General features: G+C 39.8%; 1 protein-coding gene across 1 annotated transcript; it reads right to left on the reverse strand.

Annotated features, from left to right (window-relative positions):
* Positions 1-1,226: 1,226 nt before the first annotated feature.
* ZSCAN23 (zinc finger and SCAN domain containing 23) lies at positions 1,227-12,041 on the reverse strand. Its single transcript, XM_025383353.1, has 4 exons — positions 11,938-12,041; positions 4,442-4,926; positions 4,044-4,191; positions 1,227-3,663 (listed from the first exon to the last, which is right to left on the reverse strand). The coding sequence occupies exons 2-4, from the start codon at positions 4,847-4,849 to the stop codon at positions 3,050-3,052; spliced, it is 1,170 nt and encodes a 389-aa protein (XP_025239138.1). The 5' UTR covers positions 4,850-4,926; positions 11,938-12,041; the 3' UTR covers positions 1,227-3,049.
* Positions 12,042-22,688: the final 10,647 nt, after the last annotated feature.

Raw genomic sequence — 22,688 nt, forward strand, 5'->3', positions numbered from 1 at the left:
TTTCACTGCTTAAGACAACAATATCTAAAAACTTGAACCAGTTGATAAATGAGAGATTTCTAATAATTATTATGAAGATGAAGCATGTTTCTTGGCAACACTCTGTCTCTGCATCTTTTTATTTTTCCTTTGGTCACCATTTTTCACCCAATCTAGAGTTTTAGCATCTAATTTTACCTTCTGTCTGATTCTTTTTTATGTTCTCATATTTTGTTCTTTTTTCTTTCCAACCCACTTTGTTGTTGTTCTTGTTTTCAGATGCCTACAATGGGTCTCAGGGCTCCAAGTGTAAGTGTCTATGAAACCACATGTAATTCACAATGATCTCTGTTCATAATTGGTTTCCTTTCCAAAATTTTTAAGGCAATAAAAGATGGAAAGATTACTACAAGTGCTTAAGCACTCTGGACTTCACTTTTCTCATTATCTTAAATGGAGAGGCATTTAAGATATTTATAAACTCAGAATAGTATAGAATCTCTATTACATCACTTTATGGAACACATATTTACTTGAGAAGCTCATTTTACTTCAAATTTGGGTCTACTATATTTTTCTTAACTTCACTTAATAATCTGTAGCTGGCCGGGCACAGTGGCTCACGCCTGTAATCCCAGCACTTTGGGAGGCCCAGGCGGGCGGATCACGAGGTCAGGAGATCGAGACCATCCTGGCTAACACGGTGAAACCCCGTCTCTACTAAAAATACGAAAAATTAGCTGGGCGTGGTGGCGGGCACCTGTAGTCCCAGCTACTCAGGAGGCTGAGGTGGGAGAATGGCATGAACCCGGGAGGCAGAGCTTGCAGTGAGCCTAGATCGTGCCACTGCACTCCAGCCTGGGCGACAGAGCGAGACTCTGCCTCAAAAAAAAAAAAATAATAATAGTAATAAAAAAATAATCTGTAGCTATTTCTCTTGGAAATAATTTAACCTCAAGACGCAATAAAAAATACTCTTGAGGAAGTATAAGATTTTTTATAATACCCACAATTAGCCTTAAGGAGTGACACAAGCAGTTTGAAATGTCAGGTGGAAGAATATGTGATAGAACCAAATACACTAAACTGAAAAATACCACCCATCACTTCTCCATTTATCTGTAGAAGAAATATGTGCAATTCTGGTTGCCCATGCCTTGTTTCCTAGCTCATATGAAAACTGTTAGCTTTTGAACAGAAGGAACTTAACTTGGACTAAACTGGGGAGAAGAATGAAACAGAATATGTAACATTTTAAAATAGTGAGTTTTTTCATCTATAGGAGTTTGTTAAATAAACTATGGAGTATGAACAAATAAAATTCTATTCACTTATAAAAAGAATGAAGAAGTTCTATGTTATGATGTGGACATCTCTAAAGATTATATTCTTTCATGAAAACAGCAAGGTATTAGAAGAGTATAAATAATATGCCGTCTTCCTGAATAATGGAAGAAATAAGATTATACATTAGTATTTGCCTATATTTACATAAAGAAACACTGAAAGATACATAAGAAACTAGTACTATGGCTACTTAGGAAAGTAGACCTTTTGTATTATTTTGATTTTTGAACCAGTTGAAGAATGAATCTTTTTAAAAAGTCCTACTAAGTAAATTAAATTTTAAAAGTTAAAAATAATAATTACAAACATAAATAAAATGCTTCCAATGAGGAATAAGTGAGAAGAGTCTTTCCTGGATTCCAGTGTAAATTAAATAGAGGAGTTGTGCATTTATTGAAACATATAAATGGGCAGGTTTGTTGAGCAACTTCAATGACTTATAAATCCTATAAATTCCATATACTTGTAATTTTTATTTGGTGATATAAAAAATATATAAACACCCAGTGGCTTAATAGAAACAGTGTTACACTAGGAACTAGGAGACAGGGTTCTAGTTACAGCTCTGCTTTTAAGTGGCTCTATGATCTTAGTTACTTCCCAGAACTTCCTTTTCTCTTATCTGTCAAATAAGAGCAAACAGAAATGATCTCGAAGGTCCCTTAGAGTGATTCTGTTATTCTTAAGTTACTTGCTATGTATTGGGTATTTGGGTGTATTCCAAACCAGATTGTTTTCACCATAGGTTTTCCATTTCTTTGTCTCCTGGACCTTGTATAAAGCTTTGTAAAGAGTTACTAAGTCAATGTTAAGGGAAAAAAATTTTTTATGTATGACCTTGGTGGTAATCAATAGTAAATGCTGAGAAATGTGGAGGTTATAAAAACAATCAACATGAAAGAGTGATCATACTTCTTCTCTTCAATCTTGAATATGTTTCAAATTTTCCATACAAAATATTGAATAAAGGAGAAAAAGGCAAAAACAAAAAATGCTCATTATATGTTACGGGAAAAATACATAGGCCTATATTTTCCAATAAAAAATCTGAAGCGAGATATCAGATTTTTACCTAAGTTTCTTAGCCGCTGCATAAATTTAAAATCATGAGCAATATTTGTTACGAAGAGCCACTGAGCTGCGAATAACACATGGCTGCTTCAATTCCTTGGTTCCTAAAGGTTAACTTACTAAAAAATCTACAGAAATCCAACTTACTATAAATCTACATTTATATAGGAGGATTCATCTGCTCCTTTTTGTAGGTTAAAAAGCAAATTATCATATTTTATGTGAATGAAGTCAGGAAACCTATATTATGAATTTTATTACAATTATTTTTAAATTAATTTTTAAATACTCAGTGAACTCCCTTTGAGATTATTTTGTACTCAGCCTACATAGAATTATTTTAAACTTTTTTTTTAAAGTTTTTAAAAACTAGGATGAAGAAGTTTTCCTGAAATATACTTAGAAAACTTCTTGCACAGATGTGTGTGAAACTAGGTCTACAGCATACATGATGAAATTAACACAAGAGGCAACATTCAGTATCGTAAAGCTGTAGATGTCACTGATCAGAGAACTTGGCAGATGTATTTAAGATATTATGCTTCTCTGTATAAAATAAGGGAATTTTTACTGGCTTTCCCTTGAACTCTCTATGCTAGAGGACATAGCAGGGACAAAGTGAGAAATACTTTTCCCTACCTGTTCCAAGGAGCTAGCTTGATTCAGCCACAGGGTGGACTTTCCGATGCTGGATTAGGTTGCAATGGTAAATGAAGTTCTTGCCACATTCTTCACATTCATAAGGTCTCTCCCCCGTGTGAATTCTCTGATGCTTAATGAGGACTGAACGTCGACTAAAACTCTTATTGCACTGATTGCACTGGTAAGGTTTCTCCCCAGTGTGAATTCTGAGGTGATGGAAAAGCCCGGCATTCTGGCTGAAGGCTTTGCCACAAACACTGCACTGGTAGCGCTTCTCCCCAGTGTGGAGTCTCTGGTGCTGGAATAGGCCTGACCGCTGGCTGAAGGCCCGCCCACACTCGTCACATTCATAAGGCTTCTCACCTGTGTGTGTTCTCTGGTGCTCAATAAGGATGGAATTCTGGGTGAAGCTTTTTCCACATTCATTACAGATATAGGGTCTCTCCACTGAAGAGCTCACCCTTTGCTTTTCCAATCTGCCCTCGTGGTCACAGATAGCTCCATACTCAGGCATCTGAGTAATATTACCATTCAGTTTTCCAGGAACTTGTACAAGAGATTTCACTTCCTGAGAAATCTCCCTCTTTGGGGCTAACTCCACATTCCAAGTCCCAGCCTTGCCATCTAAAATAATAATAACATGAAAGATAACATGAAGTATGAAAGATAACAGATTACCTTTCCAAAGACAAAAGAAAAAAAGTGGCCAGGCAAATGGGTGGAAGGGGACAAGTAGCCACTTTTTCTGTTTATTTTTCCACTCTAAATCTATTATACCCAGACCTCAGGGAAAAGATGCACTGTATTATAACTGCTTACTTATTGTCTGCCTCTCCCACTAGACTGTAAACTTCATGACAGCGGGGATCACATCTACCTTGTTTATCACCGTATCCCTGGTACCTGACACAGTGTCTGGCATATAGCAGACACTAAATAAATGTGTTGAATTCATAAATATTCAGGGAATGAGGTAGGCTCCCTGAGGAAATTCTAATCCTCACCAATCTCCTGAACTGGGCACACCTCTCGCAAATTATACCGAAGTTGCTCTTCCAAGGTTTGGAATTGGTCATTTGATGACTCCTGAGCTGCTCCTGGAGTTGCCTTCTCCTTTACAAACTCTTCCTGTTCATGAGCATGGCTCAGGACCTGGTGGAAATCAAGGACAGTTGGGAACCAAATATCAGAGAGAACATGGCAAGAAGGCCTTCTCAGGGCCTCTGGATAGAAAAGAAGGACCAAGAAGCTGGCAAAGAAAAAAACAGAGGCAGACAGATTAAAAGCCCACAGAAGATCAAGTCTGGCATAAAAAAAAATCCTCCTCCTCTACCTTTTCTTGTTGCACTGAAACCTCATACTTGTTCTTACAGGTACAAACCCTGTTCTGCCATCTTCTCACCTGCTCTCCTGGTTCATCCAGCTCTCTCTCCAAATCCTCCAGCACAGTCACTGCCTCCTCTCCACTCACAGGACGGTGCTCTCTGACCCAGGCCTGGAGCTCCTCGGGCAGGATACTCAGGAACTGCTCCAGCACCAGCAGCTCTAGGATCTGCTCCTTGGTGTGCATCTCTGGTCTCAGCCACTGATGGCAGAGCTCCTGGAGTCTTCGAAGAGCCTCCCGGGGCCCAGGGGTCTCCTGATAGCAGAACTGCCTGAAGCGTCTACGAAAGATCTCTCTGGTATGAGGGTTATTTCTTGACAGGCCTGATTCTGGCCCACAGGAATCTTCCTCCTCTTCCTCCTTTACCTTCACTGCCAGAAGTCGTTCCTGCATCTCTGCAGTCTGAAGGGTCAAGGTTATGGCCATCAAAGGTTTAACTATTCAGAAAAAGAATCTATTCTTGATAATTCTCCCTTGATCTTTTCTTCTGGAAACCCCGAGATCTAGACAATTATTTGCAAAGAAAAAAATATAAAAATGCAGAAAACCTCAGGACAAGGAAGGACTGGAGTATTTACACTAAAATCAGTCACTCTGTGTCATGAAGGAACACCGAAACATGATTAATGATAGATACTTTAGAAATACGAATCCAGATAATACAGGAAGAAAAACAGAAACGGAACAAAAACTCCTACAATTTTCTGAAGGAAGGTACTGTTTCAATCATCCTGACTGGAACAGCTCAAATCAGCTTGAGCATATTGGGTTTCCATTTGAATAACAAGATACTAAATTCGGGGTAAATTTTAGCTATATGAAGGTAAAAAAGCACTTTGGGCCCAAGTGGTCACAGATGACACCAAGAATCAAGAAGAAAAGGGAAATAAATGGAGGATGGAGGGAAAGTAAAGATGATAAAACAAGTAAGAATTCTAAGAAATGCACTTAGAGAGACGAGGCAGAGTCCCTCCAGCCATAGGAGGTATGGAGGAGGGAGATCTAGGTTTAAAATGTGGAAGGTCTTGGACTGAGACATCATCCTGCAGGTATTCCCTCCAGAGTCTTGGGCTTCATGTTTTGAGCCTTGGTCTCTTCAATCTATAAAACAGGAATTCTAAAACCCACACTGCCTATCTTTCTAGGTTGATACAAAGATAAAACGAGGATAATGAACACAAAGAAGTTGGCTACTTAGTAAACTCCAAAGTGGTAACACTGTTGTTATTTTTCTTATGTTATTGTAAGATTAAATGAATATCCCTAGTGGTTTAAGGCTAAGGCAAAAGAATCAGAAAGTAGTTGACTGCAGTGATCTAGGCTCAGAGATATTAAAATGATGGAAATATTGGTTCCAGTAGTTTAAAACAGGAGTAGAATTTGACCTTTTTCTCGCCCTTTAATTTCTTGGAAACTTTTTCTCTTTGAAGCTACTTGAAGGTGGGGAGGGGGCAATTTTAAGTAAAATAAAATTACTGCTAATAAAAAGACAAATGTCTATGACTCCTGAGGTCAGGAGTTCGAGAACAGCCTGACCAACATGACAAAACCCCGTCTCTACTAAAAAAGACACAAATTAGCTGGGCGTGGTGGCACACCTGTAATCCCAGCTACTCAGGAGGCTGAGGCTGGAGAATCGCTTGAACCCGGGAGGCAGAGGTTCCAGTGGGCCAAGATCATACCACTGCACTCTAGCCTGGGCGATGGAGTGAGACTCCATCTCAAAAAAACAAAAACAAAAGCAAACAAACTTATGAGCAATCTTAACCAGGATAGCAATTAATGAAGACAATTTTCTGAAAGAAAAACAATTAGATGATCCAGTGATTTCTAAGCACCATTTTCGAGCACAGACTTTCAAATTTTTTTGACCAGGACTCTTATTAAGATATATTTTATATTATAACCCAGAACACACATGCACATGTATATAAGTGTATGTTTGTGCATTTATGAGATACACAAATAACTAAAATAATAATTTCACAAAACACTATGTATCCTTGCTTTATATAGTGACATACAATTATTTTTAAACCTATTTCATTAAAAGACAAAACAAAAAAGCCTGAGAACATATTTCGTGGGTTATAAAATCTATGTGGTGGGTTGTGACACACCACATAGATTTTATGACCCACAAATGAATAATAACCTGTAGAATAAAATATTTGTTTTAATTTTAAGTAAAATTATTGTAATCCATTGCAAAAATAACCCTACACTATTCTGTTTGTTGTTTTTTGTTTTTGTTTTTTTAAGGAAGAGTCTTGCTCTTTTGCCCAGGGTGGAGTATAGTGGTGCAATCTCAGCTCACTGCAACCTCCGCCTCCTAGGTTCAAGCAATTCTCCTGCCTCAGCCTCCTGAGTAGCTAGGATTACAGGTGCCTGCTACCATGCCAGGCTAATTTTTGTATTTTTAGTAGAGACAGGGTTGTACCATATTGGCCAGGCTGGTCTCGAACTCCTGACCTCAGATGATCCACCCGCCTTGGCCTCCCAAAGTGCTGGGATTACAGGCATGAGCCACCGCGCCCGGCAACCCTACATTATTCTTAGGTGTTGACATGCATTGTGAAATTAAATAACTAAGAATAGGGTATTTTATTAGTCTATTCTTATGCTGCTACTAAAGACATACCCAAGACTGGGTAATTTATAAAGGAAAGAGGTTTAATTGACCCACAGTTTAGCATGGCTGGGGAGGCCTCAGGAAACTTACAATCATGGTGGAAGGGGAAGCAAACATGTCCTTCTTTGCATTCAGCAGCAGGAAAAGTGCCAAGCAAAAGGGGGAAAAGCCCCTTATAAAACCATCAGATCTCATGAGAACTCACTATCACCAGAACAGAACATGAAGGTACCTGCCCCCATAATTAAATCATCTCCCACCAGGTCCCTCCCATGACACATGGGGATTATGAGAAATTGGGAACTATAATTCAAGATGAGATTTGGGTGGGGACACAGCCAAACCATATGAGGTATTTAAATTACAAGTGAACACTGATCACATTGCAACCAGAAGAAAAATTAGATTCATATTGTGATTACTGGTTATATTTATCAAAGGGGAAAAAAACTACTGGCATGGGACAGCATCCTTCCGGATAACCTGCACACATAATCCCCTCTATAAAGTTCTGGCATCTTTGGTTTGGTTACCTTCTGTAATCACTACCCCAGGAAGTGTACAGAGGATTTTTTTTCCTCTAAAGACAGAATCCTCAAATTCATGTTTTTCTCTACTTTTTTTTTTTTTTTTCTGAGATGAAATTTCACCCTGTCGCCCAGGCTGGAGTGCAACAGCATGATCTCAGCTCACTGCCTCCCAGGTTCAAATGATTCTCCTGCCTCAGCCTCCCGAGTAGCTGCGATTACAGGCACCCACCACCATGCCTAGTTAATTTTTGTATTTTTTTAGTAGAGACGGGGTTTCACCATGTTGGCCAGGCTGGTCTCAGACTCCTAACCTCGTGATCTTCCTGCCTCAGCCTCCCAAAATGCTGGGATTACAGGTGTGAGTCACTGCGCCCAGCCTTCCTCCACTTTTCTTGGTGCTGACTCACCACCACTGTGACTACCATATTATCTTTTTCTGTCATAACTTTTCATATACCACTCATTCACTTAGCAGATATTTATTCAGAGCCTACCAGCAAATATATATTCAGAGCCTACCATATTCCATGTACTGTTCTAGGCACTCGGGATACAGCTGCAATTATAACAAAGTCCCTAGTCTCATGGAATTTACATCCTAATAACAATAATAGCAGACATTTATAGTGCTTTCAACGTGCCAGGTAGTGTTACAGATGCTTTATATATATTAACCCATTTAATCCTCAAAACAACCATGAATAAGGTGCTATTATTGCCCCCATATCACAGATGAGAAAACTGAGATATGAAAAGTTTAAGTTACTAGTCCAAAGTTCAAGTCAGTTATAGATAGTAAGCAGTGAAGCTGCAATTCAAACCCAACAAATCTGACTTCAGAATTTACAGTCTCCAGTGCTACAACACTAACTTCTGTTGGGGAAAAGAGGGGCCAGGATGAGGAAAAGGGGTCACAGGAAACAGATAATTATTAAGTATTTGTGAAGTAGTGATAAATGCTATAGAGAAAATAAAGGTAAGGAGACAGAGAATAAGGGGAAAGAAAGGTTGCTACTTTATAGTCAGGAAAGGCCTTGATAAGGCAATGGTTGAACAAACCTGAAGGAAGTGAGAAGCAAGTCACATGGCTATCTGGAGAAAGACTGTTCCATGCAAAGGGAACTGCAAGTGCAAATTTGTGCAGATGGGAACACACCTGGATTCTTCAGGTAATAGCTAGTTGAACAATGACTGGAACAAAGAAAACAAAAGGGAAATTGACAGGAGATAAAGCAGGGAGCTTGGGAACTGATCATGAAAGGCAGTGGTAAGGGCTCTAGCTTGTACTCAATGAAATTTGGAAACCATTGGGGATTTTTGAGCCAAGCGGTAACAAAATTTTACTTACATTTAATACAAAAGCATAACTCTAGCTGCTGTGTCAATGACCTTGGGGTTAAGTGGAGGCAGAGAGGGATGCTATGACAATCATCCAGGGAAGAGATCATCATGGCCTGAAACACGGTCTGCTGAATTTGTTCTAGGGTAAGAAAGTTTTGTGGCACAAATATCAAATAGCTAAATTCAGAATATGTACTCACATTACTCAATAAACATACCATGGATTCAAAGGATGAAACAGCCACTCACGCTTTCTTGTTTTTTTCAATCTTCTAGGGTCCGAAAAATGTCTTTTTCTTATTTACCACCTGTGCCACTTGGTTTCAAGTCAAAGTTTTTCTATTCAAAGACAATGCAGCTGAATCTTAGAACTCTGCCCAGAAAAATTCATTTCTGGGATGTGGTGTTTCAAATCTTTACACAGTTTCCCAAATATAAATTTCCCTATTTTCTCTGTATACTCTGGGTTCATTTTTGCTTTCATTCACCTGATTTTGCTTTTATCTGCTGGCCTTAATACCCAGATCCTTGCACCAGCATACCTGAGTTCTTTGAACCCAGTGTCTCCAAAAGGCTTCCCCAGTTTTTTGTAATCCTGCCCTCCTGGTCACAAACATAGAGTTCCTAATCTTCCATTCAGGATCACAACCTCAATGTATATGCCACGTATATAATTAGTATAATAAATCTTACCTTAAAAAATGCATCTGCATTTTAAAGTTGTTCCTCCTAGAGCCTCAGCAAGCTCAACACCCCCAAATCTACCATCATCCTCATGGAAGGATTATCTTTAACAAGGATAGGCACGTAGGTGAAGACTAAGCAGCACATAATACAAACGTGCCTTTATCATCATACATCCCACGACCCTCACCTCCGCTGACACCATCTATGGCTCCTCACTAATTGGATGAATTCCCAAACTCTCAAGCACAGTTTAAAACCAGTCAGACCTTTAGCTTCTGTTGTCTGGCTCCACTCTTGGTTTCCTCTATTCCACAAGCAAAAACTCTCACCTCCAGTCAGGTTTTTCTCTTCACTATTCTAATCAGGCGTTTCTCATCCCTGTGCCATGAGCTTGGTCTTGCCTTCTTCCCTTATTCAAACCCTACCCAATCTCTGCAGCTTGATTCAAATCTCACATCCTCTCTGAAGTCTTCTTTATCCATTTCAGCTCACCCTGTTCCTCCTGCCCGCTCACATGTCATGTACTGTATGAGTCCCACCTTTCACCCTCAGTCACAATTTACTTTGTACTATTACTTCTCTTCAGAACCATTTTTTAAAATCCAAAAAGTAGAGAGGAATATAGAATTCTTTCACCAAGTTCTACTACCCTGAAGTAAACAGTCTTAAAGACTGGAATGTGTCCTTTTCTATGCATTTGCAATCGTATATACACATGTACACATGTGCACACATAGAGTTGATATAAGCCCATATATTTTATTTACCTTAGATAAGCAGAAGGTAGTATGAGGTAGTAGAGAACACAGGCAGATCTGGTTGTTTATTCTTTTTTATTTTTTATTTTTTGAGACAGAGTCTTGCTCTTTTTGCCCAGGCAGGAGTGCAGTGGTGCGATCTCGGCTCACTTGCAACCTCTGCCTCCCAGGTTCAAGCAATCCTCCTGCCTCAGCCTCCGGACTAGCTGGGATTACAGGCACCTACCACCACTCCTGGCTTATTGTTTCATTTTTAGTAGGATGGAGTTTCACCATATTGGTCAAGCTGGTCTCCAACTCCTGACCTCAGGTAATCCGCCCACCTCGGCCTCCTAAAGTGCTAGGATTACCATCTGTGAATTTTAACACAGTGATCTTGGGCAAGTTACCTGATTTTTCTAAGCCTCAAGCTCATACATGAAATGAGGTCAAAAACTACCTTGCCAACTTGTTGAGAATATTAAATGAGATAATGCATGGAAAGTGTTTTTGCACAAAGCCTGGCATATAAACATGCAAATTAATCTTTTAATGACATAATGTACAATTTTGATACAATGGTGGTTTAATTAATAGTTGCTACTTTCCCTTAGCGCCAAGACTGTAATCTTTTTCTATTGCTCAAAGAACAAGATGGGTGGGCGAAACATGCACACAAACCAATAAAATGGCTGTTTCATCAGGTTTGCAGAAACACTGTGAAAGATGGACGTCTTCAGATACATTCTCTCCAATCAAATCCTAACTAGAAGCCCAGGACTATTGAGGTACAAAAGAAGGACGGGATTCAAATGAGTGAAGTAACTTCCCGGGTTATAGCTGTAAAGCTAATACAGGAACAGAGTGGAGTTAGCATAGCAAAGGTTTTAAGAAAATGGACTCTGGAGCCAAATTGCCTGTATTTGAATCCGGCCTACACCCCTTACTAGCTCTATGACCTTAGGCAAATTACTTCATTTTCTTCTTGTATGTTAATTTTAAAAAAGGGCGGGACAGGGAGGTGGGGTGTAGTCTACATAATAACAGTGCCTATCTGTTAGAGTTATGAGAAGCAGATATTTGGAAAGTGCTTAGAACAGTGCTGGGCTGGTACATAGTAGATGCTATTTATTCTTCTAAAAAATTAGATAGCAGCAAGAGCCTTTATACTATGTGAATTAGACTAAGAAAGGCTGTGGCATATTTTAAAACTATCCCTGCTTATTCTTTAAAATAAGTCCACAGTAGAGAATAAGACATCGGAAAATACAAACATTTCTTCATATCCGAATCTATTCGGATCCTAAGATGCAGATAGGGAGAGTTCAGAGTGCCATCAGTACAGGGCAGACAGGTTGAAGAGCTCAGGAATAGACATGGGGTGGGGGAAAGGGGTAGGCGCAACGACGCTGACTTTTGGTTAACAAGGCCCTTCCAGGCTGCGGAGCAACCTCCTCTGCCCCCATCTGCCCGGCCCATCTCTGGCCAAGAAGCCCCTGCCGCCAGATCCCCACACCCAGTCCAGGTCGCAGCGCACAGACCGGCCCTTCCGAAGCCCCTCAGCGGTAGCCCGACTCCGAAGCTCACCGAGGCATCCGTGAAAGGAGATGCCACCTAGCGCAGATCATACCGGCTCTGAATCCTTGACAACCGCAGTCCAAAGAATGATAAACCACAAAGGCCGGAAATGCGTCACCGCGGCCGGCTCCCCGCAGAACTGTGGTTCTGGCTGTGTTCCTTCTAGGAAGGCCGGAGGTTTCCACACCTCTGTGGTCGTCACGCTGAATCCCGTCTGTAGTCTTAGTGAGATGCTAGGTGGCACATTGTCTTCCAGGGGGCAATATAATAACGGCCAACATAGTGTTTTAACACGTATTAATTCATTTACTCCGCATAACAACCCTGGAGTTAGGTACAATTATCTCCATTTAACAGGTGAGGAAACTGAAGCACATTTCTACATTGATTAGTTGCCATTTCCTACAAAGAATACCTTTTGTTTTCCCTGCTGTCTCATTTTATCACGATGAACTCATGGATACCTTTACAAATAAACAATTACTCCGGGCGCCGTGGCTCACGCCTGTAATCCCAGAACTTTGGGAGGCCGAGGCGGGCAGATCACGAGGTCAGGAGATCGAGACCATCCTGGCTAACAGGGTGAAACCTCGTCTCTACTAAAAAATAGAAAAAATTAGCCGGGCGTGGTGGCGGGCGCCTGTGGTCCCAGCTACTCGGGAGCCTGAGGCAGGAGAATGGCGTGAACCCGGGAGGCAGAGCTTGCAGTGAGCCGAGATCACACCACTGCACTCCGGCCTAGGCAACAGAGCGAGACTCCATCTCTAAATAAATAAATAAACAAACAATTACTGTCATTATTATGTTGATGCTCAAATTATTTAAAATTTGGTCAGTTGGAGCCCTTTCAGACAGCTCGCTTCCTTCCTTCTCTTTCTTTCCTTCTTTTTTTTTCTCTCTCTCTCTCTCTCTCTCTCTCCCCCTCCCTCCCTCCTCTCCCTCCTCTCTCTCCTCTCTCTCTCTTCTTTTTTTTTGACAGAGTCTCCAGGCTGGAGTGCAGTGGATGCGATCTCAGCTCACTGCAACCTCCGCATTCCTGGTTCGAGTGATCCTCCTGTCTCAGCCTCCTGAGTATCTGGGATTACAGGCTCAGGCCACAATCCCCTACTGAGGCTGGTCTTGAACTCCGACCTCAAGTGATCCACCCGCCTCGGCCCCCCAAAGGGCTGGGATTACAGAAGTGAGCTACCGCACCTGGCCTCAAACAGGTTTCTATGTCCTTTAATAAGTACCCAACAGTTTTTGTGCACTTCACTTTCTCACACAAGGTATTTCAGTCTCATTTTATGCTATTCCTACCCTAGACGCGGAATCGCCACTGCTTTATGAAGCTACAGTATTTATTAATGAAAAGTGGGATATAGAAACCAAGATCTGGATTTTGGGCAATGAATAATCTTATTGCTACTAGGATATATTATTGCCTCTAGGCCTTGTCAGTAGACAAGAGCTAGAATATATGAATATGTTACATATATATATGTATATACGGTACATTGTGTGAATGTACCGTCATGTTTTTAACCAGTTTCTTAGGGGTGGGTGTTTGGATTATTTCTGATGTTTTACTTTAACATATATCTATATGGAGGATTTTATAAGATACTTTCTGTTCAAAAACAACTCCACAGAATTCCTTTTCATTTTTCACCATTGCACATTTGTTTTTTTTCTTTTCCCTCACAGTGAAAACTCTGGCTCCCAACAGCATAAATACATTCACTCAAACAAAATAGTTTCTTATAAACAAAATAATTTCAAGATTATAATACAAATACACCACTAGCAATAACATATGTACTATGTAGAGTTCAAATTTTCTTTGCTTGTTTTGTTTTTGAATTATATCCCGTTTAGGGAGTATAGCTGCATAAATACCTTATTTGAATTAATTCTTTTCTCTGTGGTTATATTTTAAACGATATATGGTTAGGATCATTTGTTTCTACTTATATTCCATTTCAGGGTTTGCTTTCATCCCTTGTTTATTCTTTTTTGAAAATTCAAGACATTTACTTAGTTCAAAATCCACATTATATAAAAAGGTATATTTAGAGGAGTTCTGCTTCCATCCCCAGTCCCTTTACCCCATATACTTATATCCCATTTTCATTATTTATTTATCCTCTCCTTCTTTCCTTCTTCCTTCCCTCCTCCCTTCCCTACTTTTTCTTTCTTTTTTCTTGCAAAAATAAATATTTACCTTCTTTACCCCATAAGTTATGTTATATACATTCTTTCATGCCTTGCTTTATCATCTAACAGAAAAGCCTAGAAATGTCCTGTTTATAGACGTAGTTCTCTTTTTTTCACACCTGCATAATAGTAACTCATTGTGTGGATGTACCGTAATTTTTTTAACCAGTTTCTTAGGCGTGGGTATTTGGATTATTTCCAATGTTTTGCTTTAACAAATAATGCTGCAATGAACAGTAAGAGGGAGACTTTTGTAGGAGCTGTGTTATTTTGTACTGTCAACAGCAAAGTGTGAGAGTGCCTGTTTTCACACAGCCTCATGAACTGTATGTTTTCAGGTTTTTACTTATTGCCAGTATGATAGGTCCTTGGGTATTTCTTAAGGAATCACAAACTCAGCGCTGAAATCCCTGCTAGAAATGGATCCACAGTGCCAAATTTCAGCAAGAATTATGGAACAATGGGAATTTTCACGTATTTTTTATGAGAGTGTACATTGGTGAAACCATTTTGGGAAACTCTGGCGTATCTACTAAAGTTGAATGTATGCATGTTCTATGACCCAGCCACCAGAAACACATATGCGCTTGCATCTAAAGACATGTTTTAGAAGCGTTTTTTGGTGACTGCTTTAAACTGGAAACAACTCTAATGTCCATTAACAGTAGGATGGTTTTAAAAAAAAGTTTATTCAGACAACTGAATACTATGTAACAATGAAAATCAATGAACTACAGCTACAAACCACATTGATAAATTTCATAAACATAATAGTAAAAGGAGCCAGAATAGTGAGTAAAAGAAGATGAAAAACACATCCTTCATGATTGCATTTATATAAGATTCAGAACAGAATAAACTAATATCTGATGTTAGAAGTCACAACAGGGAGGAGGAAAGGAACAGAGTTTAGCAGGGAGCATAACTGGGGCCTTCTGGGGCACAGGTAACAGTTCTATTTCTTGACCTTGGTAGTGGTTATATGAATGGTTTTACTTTGCAGTATTTTATTTCACTGTGCACATATTAAATATATGCATATTTTAATGTTTTTAAAAAATATGCAAACCACTCATTTTACAGTTGAAAGATAAATGAAGTGTGTTGCTGAGGTCAGCAGACCCAGGACTCGTACCCAGTTTTCCTCATCTGCTAGCTCCCTTGGCTTTGAGGAATTAGTTAACCAGGTACCCTTACATGTGGATCTTTTTTTTTTTTTTTTTTTTTTTTTTTTTTCCTGAGGTGGAGTCTTGCTCTGTTGCCCAGGGTGGAGCGCAATGGCGTGATCTCAACTCACTGCAACCTCCACCTCCTGGGTTCAAGCAATTCTCCTGCCTCAGCCTCCTGATAGCTGGGATTACGGGCGCCCACCACCACACCTGGCTAATTTTTGTCTTTTTAATAGAGACGGAGTTTCGCCATGTTAGCCAGGCTGGTCTCGAACTCCTGACCTCGGGTGATCCACCCCTTGGCCTCCCAAAGTGTTGGGATTACAGGCGTGAGCCACCGCACCTGGCACATGTGGATCTTAAAGGTGCCCTTTTTTTGGTTGCAAGGTTAACAGTGTCCGTTAGACAAAAATGCAGTTATTAGCAATGCTTAAACATATATGAAAATCTTTTTACTCAGCTATTTCACCTTCTGTGAAATGTATCCCAAAAAGAGATAGAAATGGCCCTGTCTTTACAGGTCATGTGCTGTGAATAACAATGTTTTGGTCAACAACAGGCTGCATATAAGACAGTAGCCTCATAAGATTATAATGGAGTTGTCCTATACAGGTGTATTTTTTTAAAAAAAGTTTTATGGCATATTTTTACTATACCTTTTCTACTGTTAGATATGTTTAGACATACAGATAATTACCGTTGTTACAACTGCCTACAGTATTCACTACAGTAATATGTTGTACGGGTTTGTGGCCTAGGAAAATGGGCCATACTATATAGCCTAGGTGTGTAGTAGACTATATCTAGGTTTGTGTAAATACATTCTATGATGTTCAAACAATGATGAAATGGCTTAATGATGCATTTCTCAGGATGTATCCCTGTTGTTAAGTAACACATGACTGTGTGTATGTACATACACACACACACACACACACACACACACACGTATATGAAGACTAAAGTGACCTAAAACTATTATATAAACCATAAGGTAATAAATTTGGTTATTAAACGTGGAGTAATTTTAAAAATAAGCGTGGTTAATAAAAAATATAACCAATCATAAAATTCTAAGTACCTGACAAAAATCATATATCTATTTATCAATCTCTCTAAATAGACAATTTGAAGAAATAAAAATAATTCTTAAATTAGGGAAGTAGGGATAAGTTTTTTCTAGTAGTAGAAAAAAACCTAGATATTTTTCCTTTAAAAATATCTTTTGAGGCCAGGCATGGTGGCTCACGCCTGTAATCTCAGCACTTTGGAAGGCCAAGGTGGGCAGATCACTTGAGGTTAAGAGTTTGAGACCAGCCTGGCCAACGCGGTGAAACCCTGTCTCTACTAAAAACACAAAAAATTTGCCGGGCATGCTGGCGTACACCTGTAGTCCCAGCTACTTGGGGGTCTGAGGCACAAGACTCGCTTGAACCTGGGAGGCAGAGGTTGCAGTGAGCTGAGATTGCCCCACTGCACTCCAGCCTTGGTGACAGAGTGAAATTCTGTCTCAAAAAATAAATATATAAAATAAAAAATTTTTTGATATCACTTCAAAATAGAGTTAAACTGCATTTTTAAATAAAACTTTTTAATGCTATTATTTAAGGAAGCATGATGTGTTAGGGACTTCTAACTCAGAGATTTATCTGTTCCTGTTCCTCACTTCCTCTTTTCCCTCTCCTTGCTTTATCCCCACCGCCTTCCTAATACTCACTAAAACACCATTGAATCTCTTAGTTCTGATTTTGTTCCTTGCACCCCTTCTCTCATTCATTCATCTGTTTACTCATCTTTCATCACACGTTCATTAGGAGTTGGTTCCTGCACTTAATAACTTGAAATGTTACATCTTTATTTGGGACTAGGGCAGAGACTGTTTGCCTACTAAATAAGTGTTCTCTCCTTTTTATCAAATAACCATTACAATTTTTATCTTGTAAAAAACACTGGCACCTGAAATAAAGATTACATTTCTTAGTTATCTTTGTAGCAAAGTGTAGTAAAGTGACTAAATTCTGGTTAACTAGGTGTAAGAATTTGTGCATTCTGAGAAGACTCCTTGAAAATTGCTGACTTATCTGGGAGAGTCCATTTTTTTGCCCTTCCTGCTGACTAGAATGCAGAATTGATGGCCAGTGTTTCAGTAGCCATGGGAAGAGAAGCTGTACACAGAGGACAGTGACAAGGTAGAAGGGACCTGGATCCCTGATGATTCTATAGAGCAAAAGCAACAACTTCAAACTATCTACCTTTGGACCTCATTTACATAAACTGTTAGTAACAGCTGATCATAAAGTCCGATATAGGGTGTCTATGCTTTGACTACCTACCTAGGGTTTTCTTTCCCTTTTTAAAAAATGTGACCCCCATCACCTCTAACTGAACCCACTGTCTCTGCTTCCTACCTACAAGAACTGATATCTGGGAAATACAAGTTTAGTGGGGAGAGGGTGAGGAGTTATAAAGAAATGATGCTTATGTGGTAGAAAGAGTGTAGGTGATCAGAAAAAAAGGGACAACAGATAAAAGAAAAAAGGGAGGTGAATATAAGGGAGGAAAAGGCACAAAAAAAGAATAAGAGAGAAGGCACAAGTTGCATTACATCTGGTGGTTCAACCGACATTCAGCAAATTATAATGTTCAAAATACTATATCATCATCTCAGGGTCTTAAGTGTCCATAGCTTGAGTTACCCTTCAAGGGTGTCACATTTGGTGGTTTAAGCCCTTGCTTAGAAACCTGGAGGAAGTTCAAGGTCTGCTCACTTGTAAGTATACGGCTAATCATATGAAATGTAGCTCCATTATTAACTGATAGTAATATCAGAGTTAAGAAAAATGATAGCTAATGTCCTCAGAGTCACTCAGTCCCTAAAATAACATTCATGTGGGAGCCATGGTAAAGAAGACTATTTCTCTAGTCCATCCATCCTAGGGTATACTGTACCTTTGTCATTTGTGGCCTTTGAACCTTGCTACCTGTCTTCTAATCCGGTGAAGTTTCTAGTTATCTTTTTATTTGCAACACATGCCACTTTGTTTTGGGATCTCAGAATTCCTCTTGAGGTCCAGCCCATCTTATTTTTTTCTGTACTAGCTAAAATAAAGATGCCTGAATAAGGAGCACTTCCTCTTGGGTCTATCCTACCTAGATGTCTGGTGTACAGTGGCATCAGCAATGTACAAAATACTATCTAGAAAGGATCTTCCTCTGACTCTCATTGCAGCCTGGAGTATGTCTGGGTCAGCATCACAGGCTCCCTCTGCATAAGGTGACCAATGCCTACTTGAGTACTAGTGTTTTCCAATATCTCCAGAAAGGGATTGCTCTTCTCTTCCTCAAGAAGCAATATCTTGTTTTCAGGAGGCAAACCCAATTGTCACCAAGTTAACTGAAAGCACACAGGGTAGGAGCCCAAGGGGTTCACTAACATTTCAGCCAAACCTGTTTTTAATGACACATTATGGGTACTGTTACACAACCTCTAGGAGGTTCAGCATTCAGAATGCTTGTTTATTCTAAACAGGGCTATGGTAAGACATATGTAAAATTTGGTTGGCCCAAAAGCAAATGCAACAAAAACAAAAATAGACAAATGGGCTTAATTAAACTAAAAAGCCTCTGCACAGAAAAAGAAGCAATCAACAGAGTAAACAGGCAATCTACAGAATGGGAGAAAAATTTGCATTATGCCTCTGACAAAGGACTAATGTCTGGAATCTACAGGGAACTCAAACAACTCAAAAAGAAAAAAAGAACGACCCCATTAAAAAGTGGGCAAAAGGCCAGACACGGTGGCTCGCGCCTGTAATACCAGCACTTTGGGAGGCCGAGGCAGGCGGATCACCTGAGGTCAGGAGTTCGAGATCAGCCTGACCAACATGGAGAAACCCCGTCTCTACTAAAAAAATATACAAAATTAGCCGGGCATAGTAGCGCATGCCTGTAATCCCAGCTACTCGGGAGGCTGAGGCAGGAGAACCTCTTGAACCCGGGAGGCGGAGGTTGTGGTGACTCGAGATTGTGCCATTGCACTCCAGCCTGGGCAACAAGAGCAAAACTCCGTCTCAAAGAAAAAAAAGAAAAAAGTGAGCAAAGGACATAAACCAACATTTCTCAAAAGAAGGCATCCAAGCAGCCAACAAACATGAAATACTACACAGCCACAAAAAAAGAACAAAATCATGCTCTGTGCAACAACATGGATGAAACTGGAGGCCATTATCCTGAGTTACATAAATCAGAAACAGAAAATCAAATACCACATGTTCTCACTTATAAGTGGGAGCTAAACAATGGGGACATATGGACATAAAGATGGAAACAATAGACACTGGGGACTACAAACTGGGGACGGGGGAGCGGGTTGGGATAGGAGTGAGGGTTGACAAATTATTCATTTGGTACAATGGTCACTATTTGGTTAATGGGTAAGCCCAAACACCATTTTGCAATATATTCATGTAATAAACCTGCACATGTACCCTCTGAATCCAAAATAAAATAAAATTTTAGAAAATAAAAAGTAAAATAAACCTAAGAAGACCTAAAAAAAAGTAATAAAATCTGATTGGGGAAACAACAAAGAGGGCATTCTGGGTGTAAAGGGGGAGAAATGGAAGAAAAAGGCATGGAAGCTTCAGTGTACACAGGGTGACTGGAGAAAGTGAGGTCACTCCTGTTGTGGACTCTGGTGTTCAGTGAGATGTCAGCTCAGATGGAAGGCCTTCCCATATTCATCACATTCAAAGGGTTTCTACCCAGTGTGAATTCTCTGATGTCCAGTAAGATCAGAACTTCCACCAAAGGCTTTTCCATATTCATCACATTCATAAGATTTTTCTCCTGTATGAATTCGCTGATGTTTAGTGAGGTGTGAACTTTCCCTGAAAGCTTTCCTACACTCATTGCACTGATAATATTTTATTAAGGTATGGAATCTCTGATGCTGGGTAAGTCCCATGCTGTTACTGAAGGTTTCACCACATTCACTGCGCTCATAAGCCTCCTCCCTAGCGTGATTTATCCGATGTTTAATAAGGACTGAGCCTCAACTAAAACTTACCACACTGGTTACACTGATAAGGTTTCTCACCAGTGTGAATTCTGAGGTGTTTAAAACAGGTTTTGTTTTGACTGAGGACTCTCCCACGTTGTTTATACATAGAGGGTTTTTCCCATGTATAGATTCTCTGATGTCCAATAAGACTGACGTTGTGCGTGAAACTTCCCACACTGATCACATGTGTGTTCTTTTCCTTCCTTTAAACTTCCTTGATGCTTTTCAAACCTGTCCTTGCATTCATGAAGGTCTCCAAAATGAGTATCCTGAAAAATGTTCCTGCCTTTGCAGATTCTACTGAACAGCGTCTTCTGTGATTCCATTCCTTTGGATGCTTCCTGCTTTGGAGCCAAATTACCAGTCTCAGGCCTAGTTTCACTGTCTACAATAGGAAATGAATCATTCAAATATCACTTTCTTTTTTAACTTTTCATTATAAACATTTTTAAACAGAATGGAAATGTCACCTTTTTACCTTTTTAAATTGATGAGAGAGTAAACCTCCGATGGATCATTTATTTCCATTTTAACCATGTTCCCCCAACAATCAGTGAATACTTTTTCAGTTGAGTTAAGGAAGGAGAGTGCTAGAAAGCAAAAGTGAAATAGACATATCCTAAGAATAAATAATCTATATAATACTAAAGTGGGATTGGGAATAATCTTTACCTCCAAAACAGGATACAAATCATCGGAGCATATTGAAAAAGTCTAAGTGTGTAAATAACTTTGAGTTGCATTCAAGGGCCAGGTGTGTGGCTCACGCCTGTAATTCCAGCACTTTGGGATGCCAGGGTGGGTGGATTGCTTGAGCCCAGGACCAGCCTGGGCAACATGGCAAAATCTCATCTCAAAAAATACAAAAATTAGCAGGCCCATGCTTGTAGTCCCAGCTACTTGGGCAGCTGAAGCAGCAGAATTACTTGAGCCCAGGAGGCGGAGGTTGCAGTGAGATGAGATTTTGCCAGCCTAGGCTGAAACCTTGTCTCAAAAACAACAACAACAACAGCAACAACCACTATAGCAGAAAGGCAAAAGTGTATTTATACCATTGCTTGGGGAAAAAACCCTTTCATCTTAATATTCTCCCAAATAGGGCATTGCTTGCAGATTCAGCGTAAACCAACAATTCCTAATAAATAAAGGTCAGTATTCCTTTATGAACACAATAAAAAATACATTTTAGTAAAATTTGACCTGAAGAAGATAAATTAAATGTGTACTGAACTCATTTAAATGAACATTCCACCTGAACTCACAGGAAATACTAGAAAAGCACTGACTTCTCAGCTCTCCTAATCATTTCATTGCTGTTTTCTGGAGACAGATGCTTTTTAAAAAGGGTCAGAATGTGAGAAGGAGGATGCTTTTTAAATGGAAAGGACATTTGGCATGCAGAGAATGTGGAAAGGAAAAGGGGTACCTAATCTATACTGGAGTGACAAGTAGGGGGAGGTATTGATAAGAAAAAAGAATTTAATGTGGAAGAAGACAGAAATGTAGCCAAAGTGAAAGGTTTAAAAGGTAACTTTATCACTAATAGGCAGAGAACACTTAAAGGGATAGAGGGTAGAGACAAAGAAGACATTTAGTAGATTACCATAAAGGAAAGGCGATATAAAAACTAACAGAATGATGTGATAATTTAATGCTTTAATGAAAATCAAAGAGGCATATGTGAAAGCAAATAGAATAAAAATCTTTGCTTAAAAGGCCAAGGATAAAGGCTCTCCTTTATAAAGACAGAGACAGATGGGCCAGGGAGGGTTTCAGGAGAGAGTTAGGGTTAGACATGCTAATGAATGAACTATAAAGGATGCCTTTGGTTGGCCAAACAAGAGCCCCTGCTCTTACCCACCTCCCAGATAGATTCCTCCTCTTCCTCCTTACCTCTTTCTTGTGGAGAATAGGGTTCCAAAGGGTCATCCTTGAGCAGGGTCTCTATGTGTTGGAGGTGATAACATGGTGACTGCTGTGCAGCTCCCAGAGATATCACCTCCTCCCAGAGCACTTCCAGTCCATCTGCTTGGGATGTGCCTTGGAGACAATTAGGGACCATTGTACTTGAGAGGAAACTTCTGTGGGAACTAGATCTGAAACCTCAGGAAACATTCCTATGGAAACAGAATAGGGAAAAGGGACTCAATGGAATTAGAAGGAGAGATGATATAGAAAAAGGAACTGACACTACCAGTGAAGCCTAATAGGAATGAAAACTCAGTAATGTTGCCCTCACTGCTTCCCTGTTGACCTAACCATTGAATGCTCATTTTGCTACCACAAGACACACCTCCTCTTCCCACCTGAAATCCAGGATCATCAAGTTCCCT

Source organism: Theropithecus gelada, chromosome 4 (genome assembly GCF_003255815.1).
Source record: "Theropithecus gelada isolate Dixy chromosome 4, Tgel_1.0, whole genome shotgun sequence".
NCBI classification, from domain to species: Eukaryota; Metazoa; Chordata; class Mammalia; order Primates; family Cercopithecidae; genus Theropithecus; species Theropithecus gelada.

Excerpts from the sequence above, each read along its gene's own strand:
- ZSCAN23 (XM_025383353.1), bottom strand. The coding sequence starts at position 4,849 with ATGGCCATAACCTTGACCCTTCAGACTGCAGAGATGCAGGAACGACTT. Across the intron at positions 4,192-4,441 it reads TGGATGAACCAGGAGAGCAG|GTCCTGAGCCATGCTCATGA; the intron begins GTGAGAAGATGG and ends GATTTCCACCAG. Across the intron at positions 3,664-4,043 it reads GTGCCCAGTTCAGGAGATTG|ATGGCAAGGCTGGGACTTGG; the intron begins GTGAGGATTAGA and ends TTATTATTTTAG.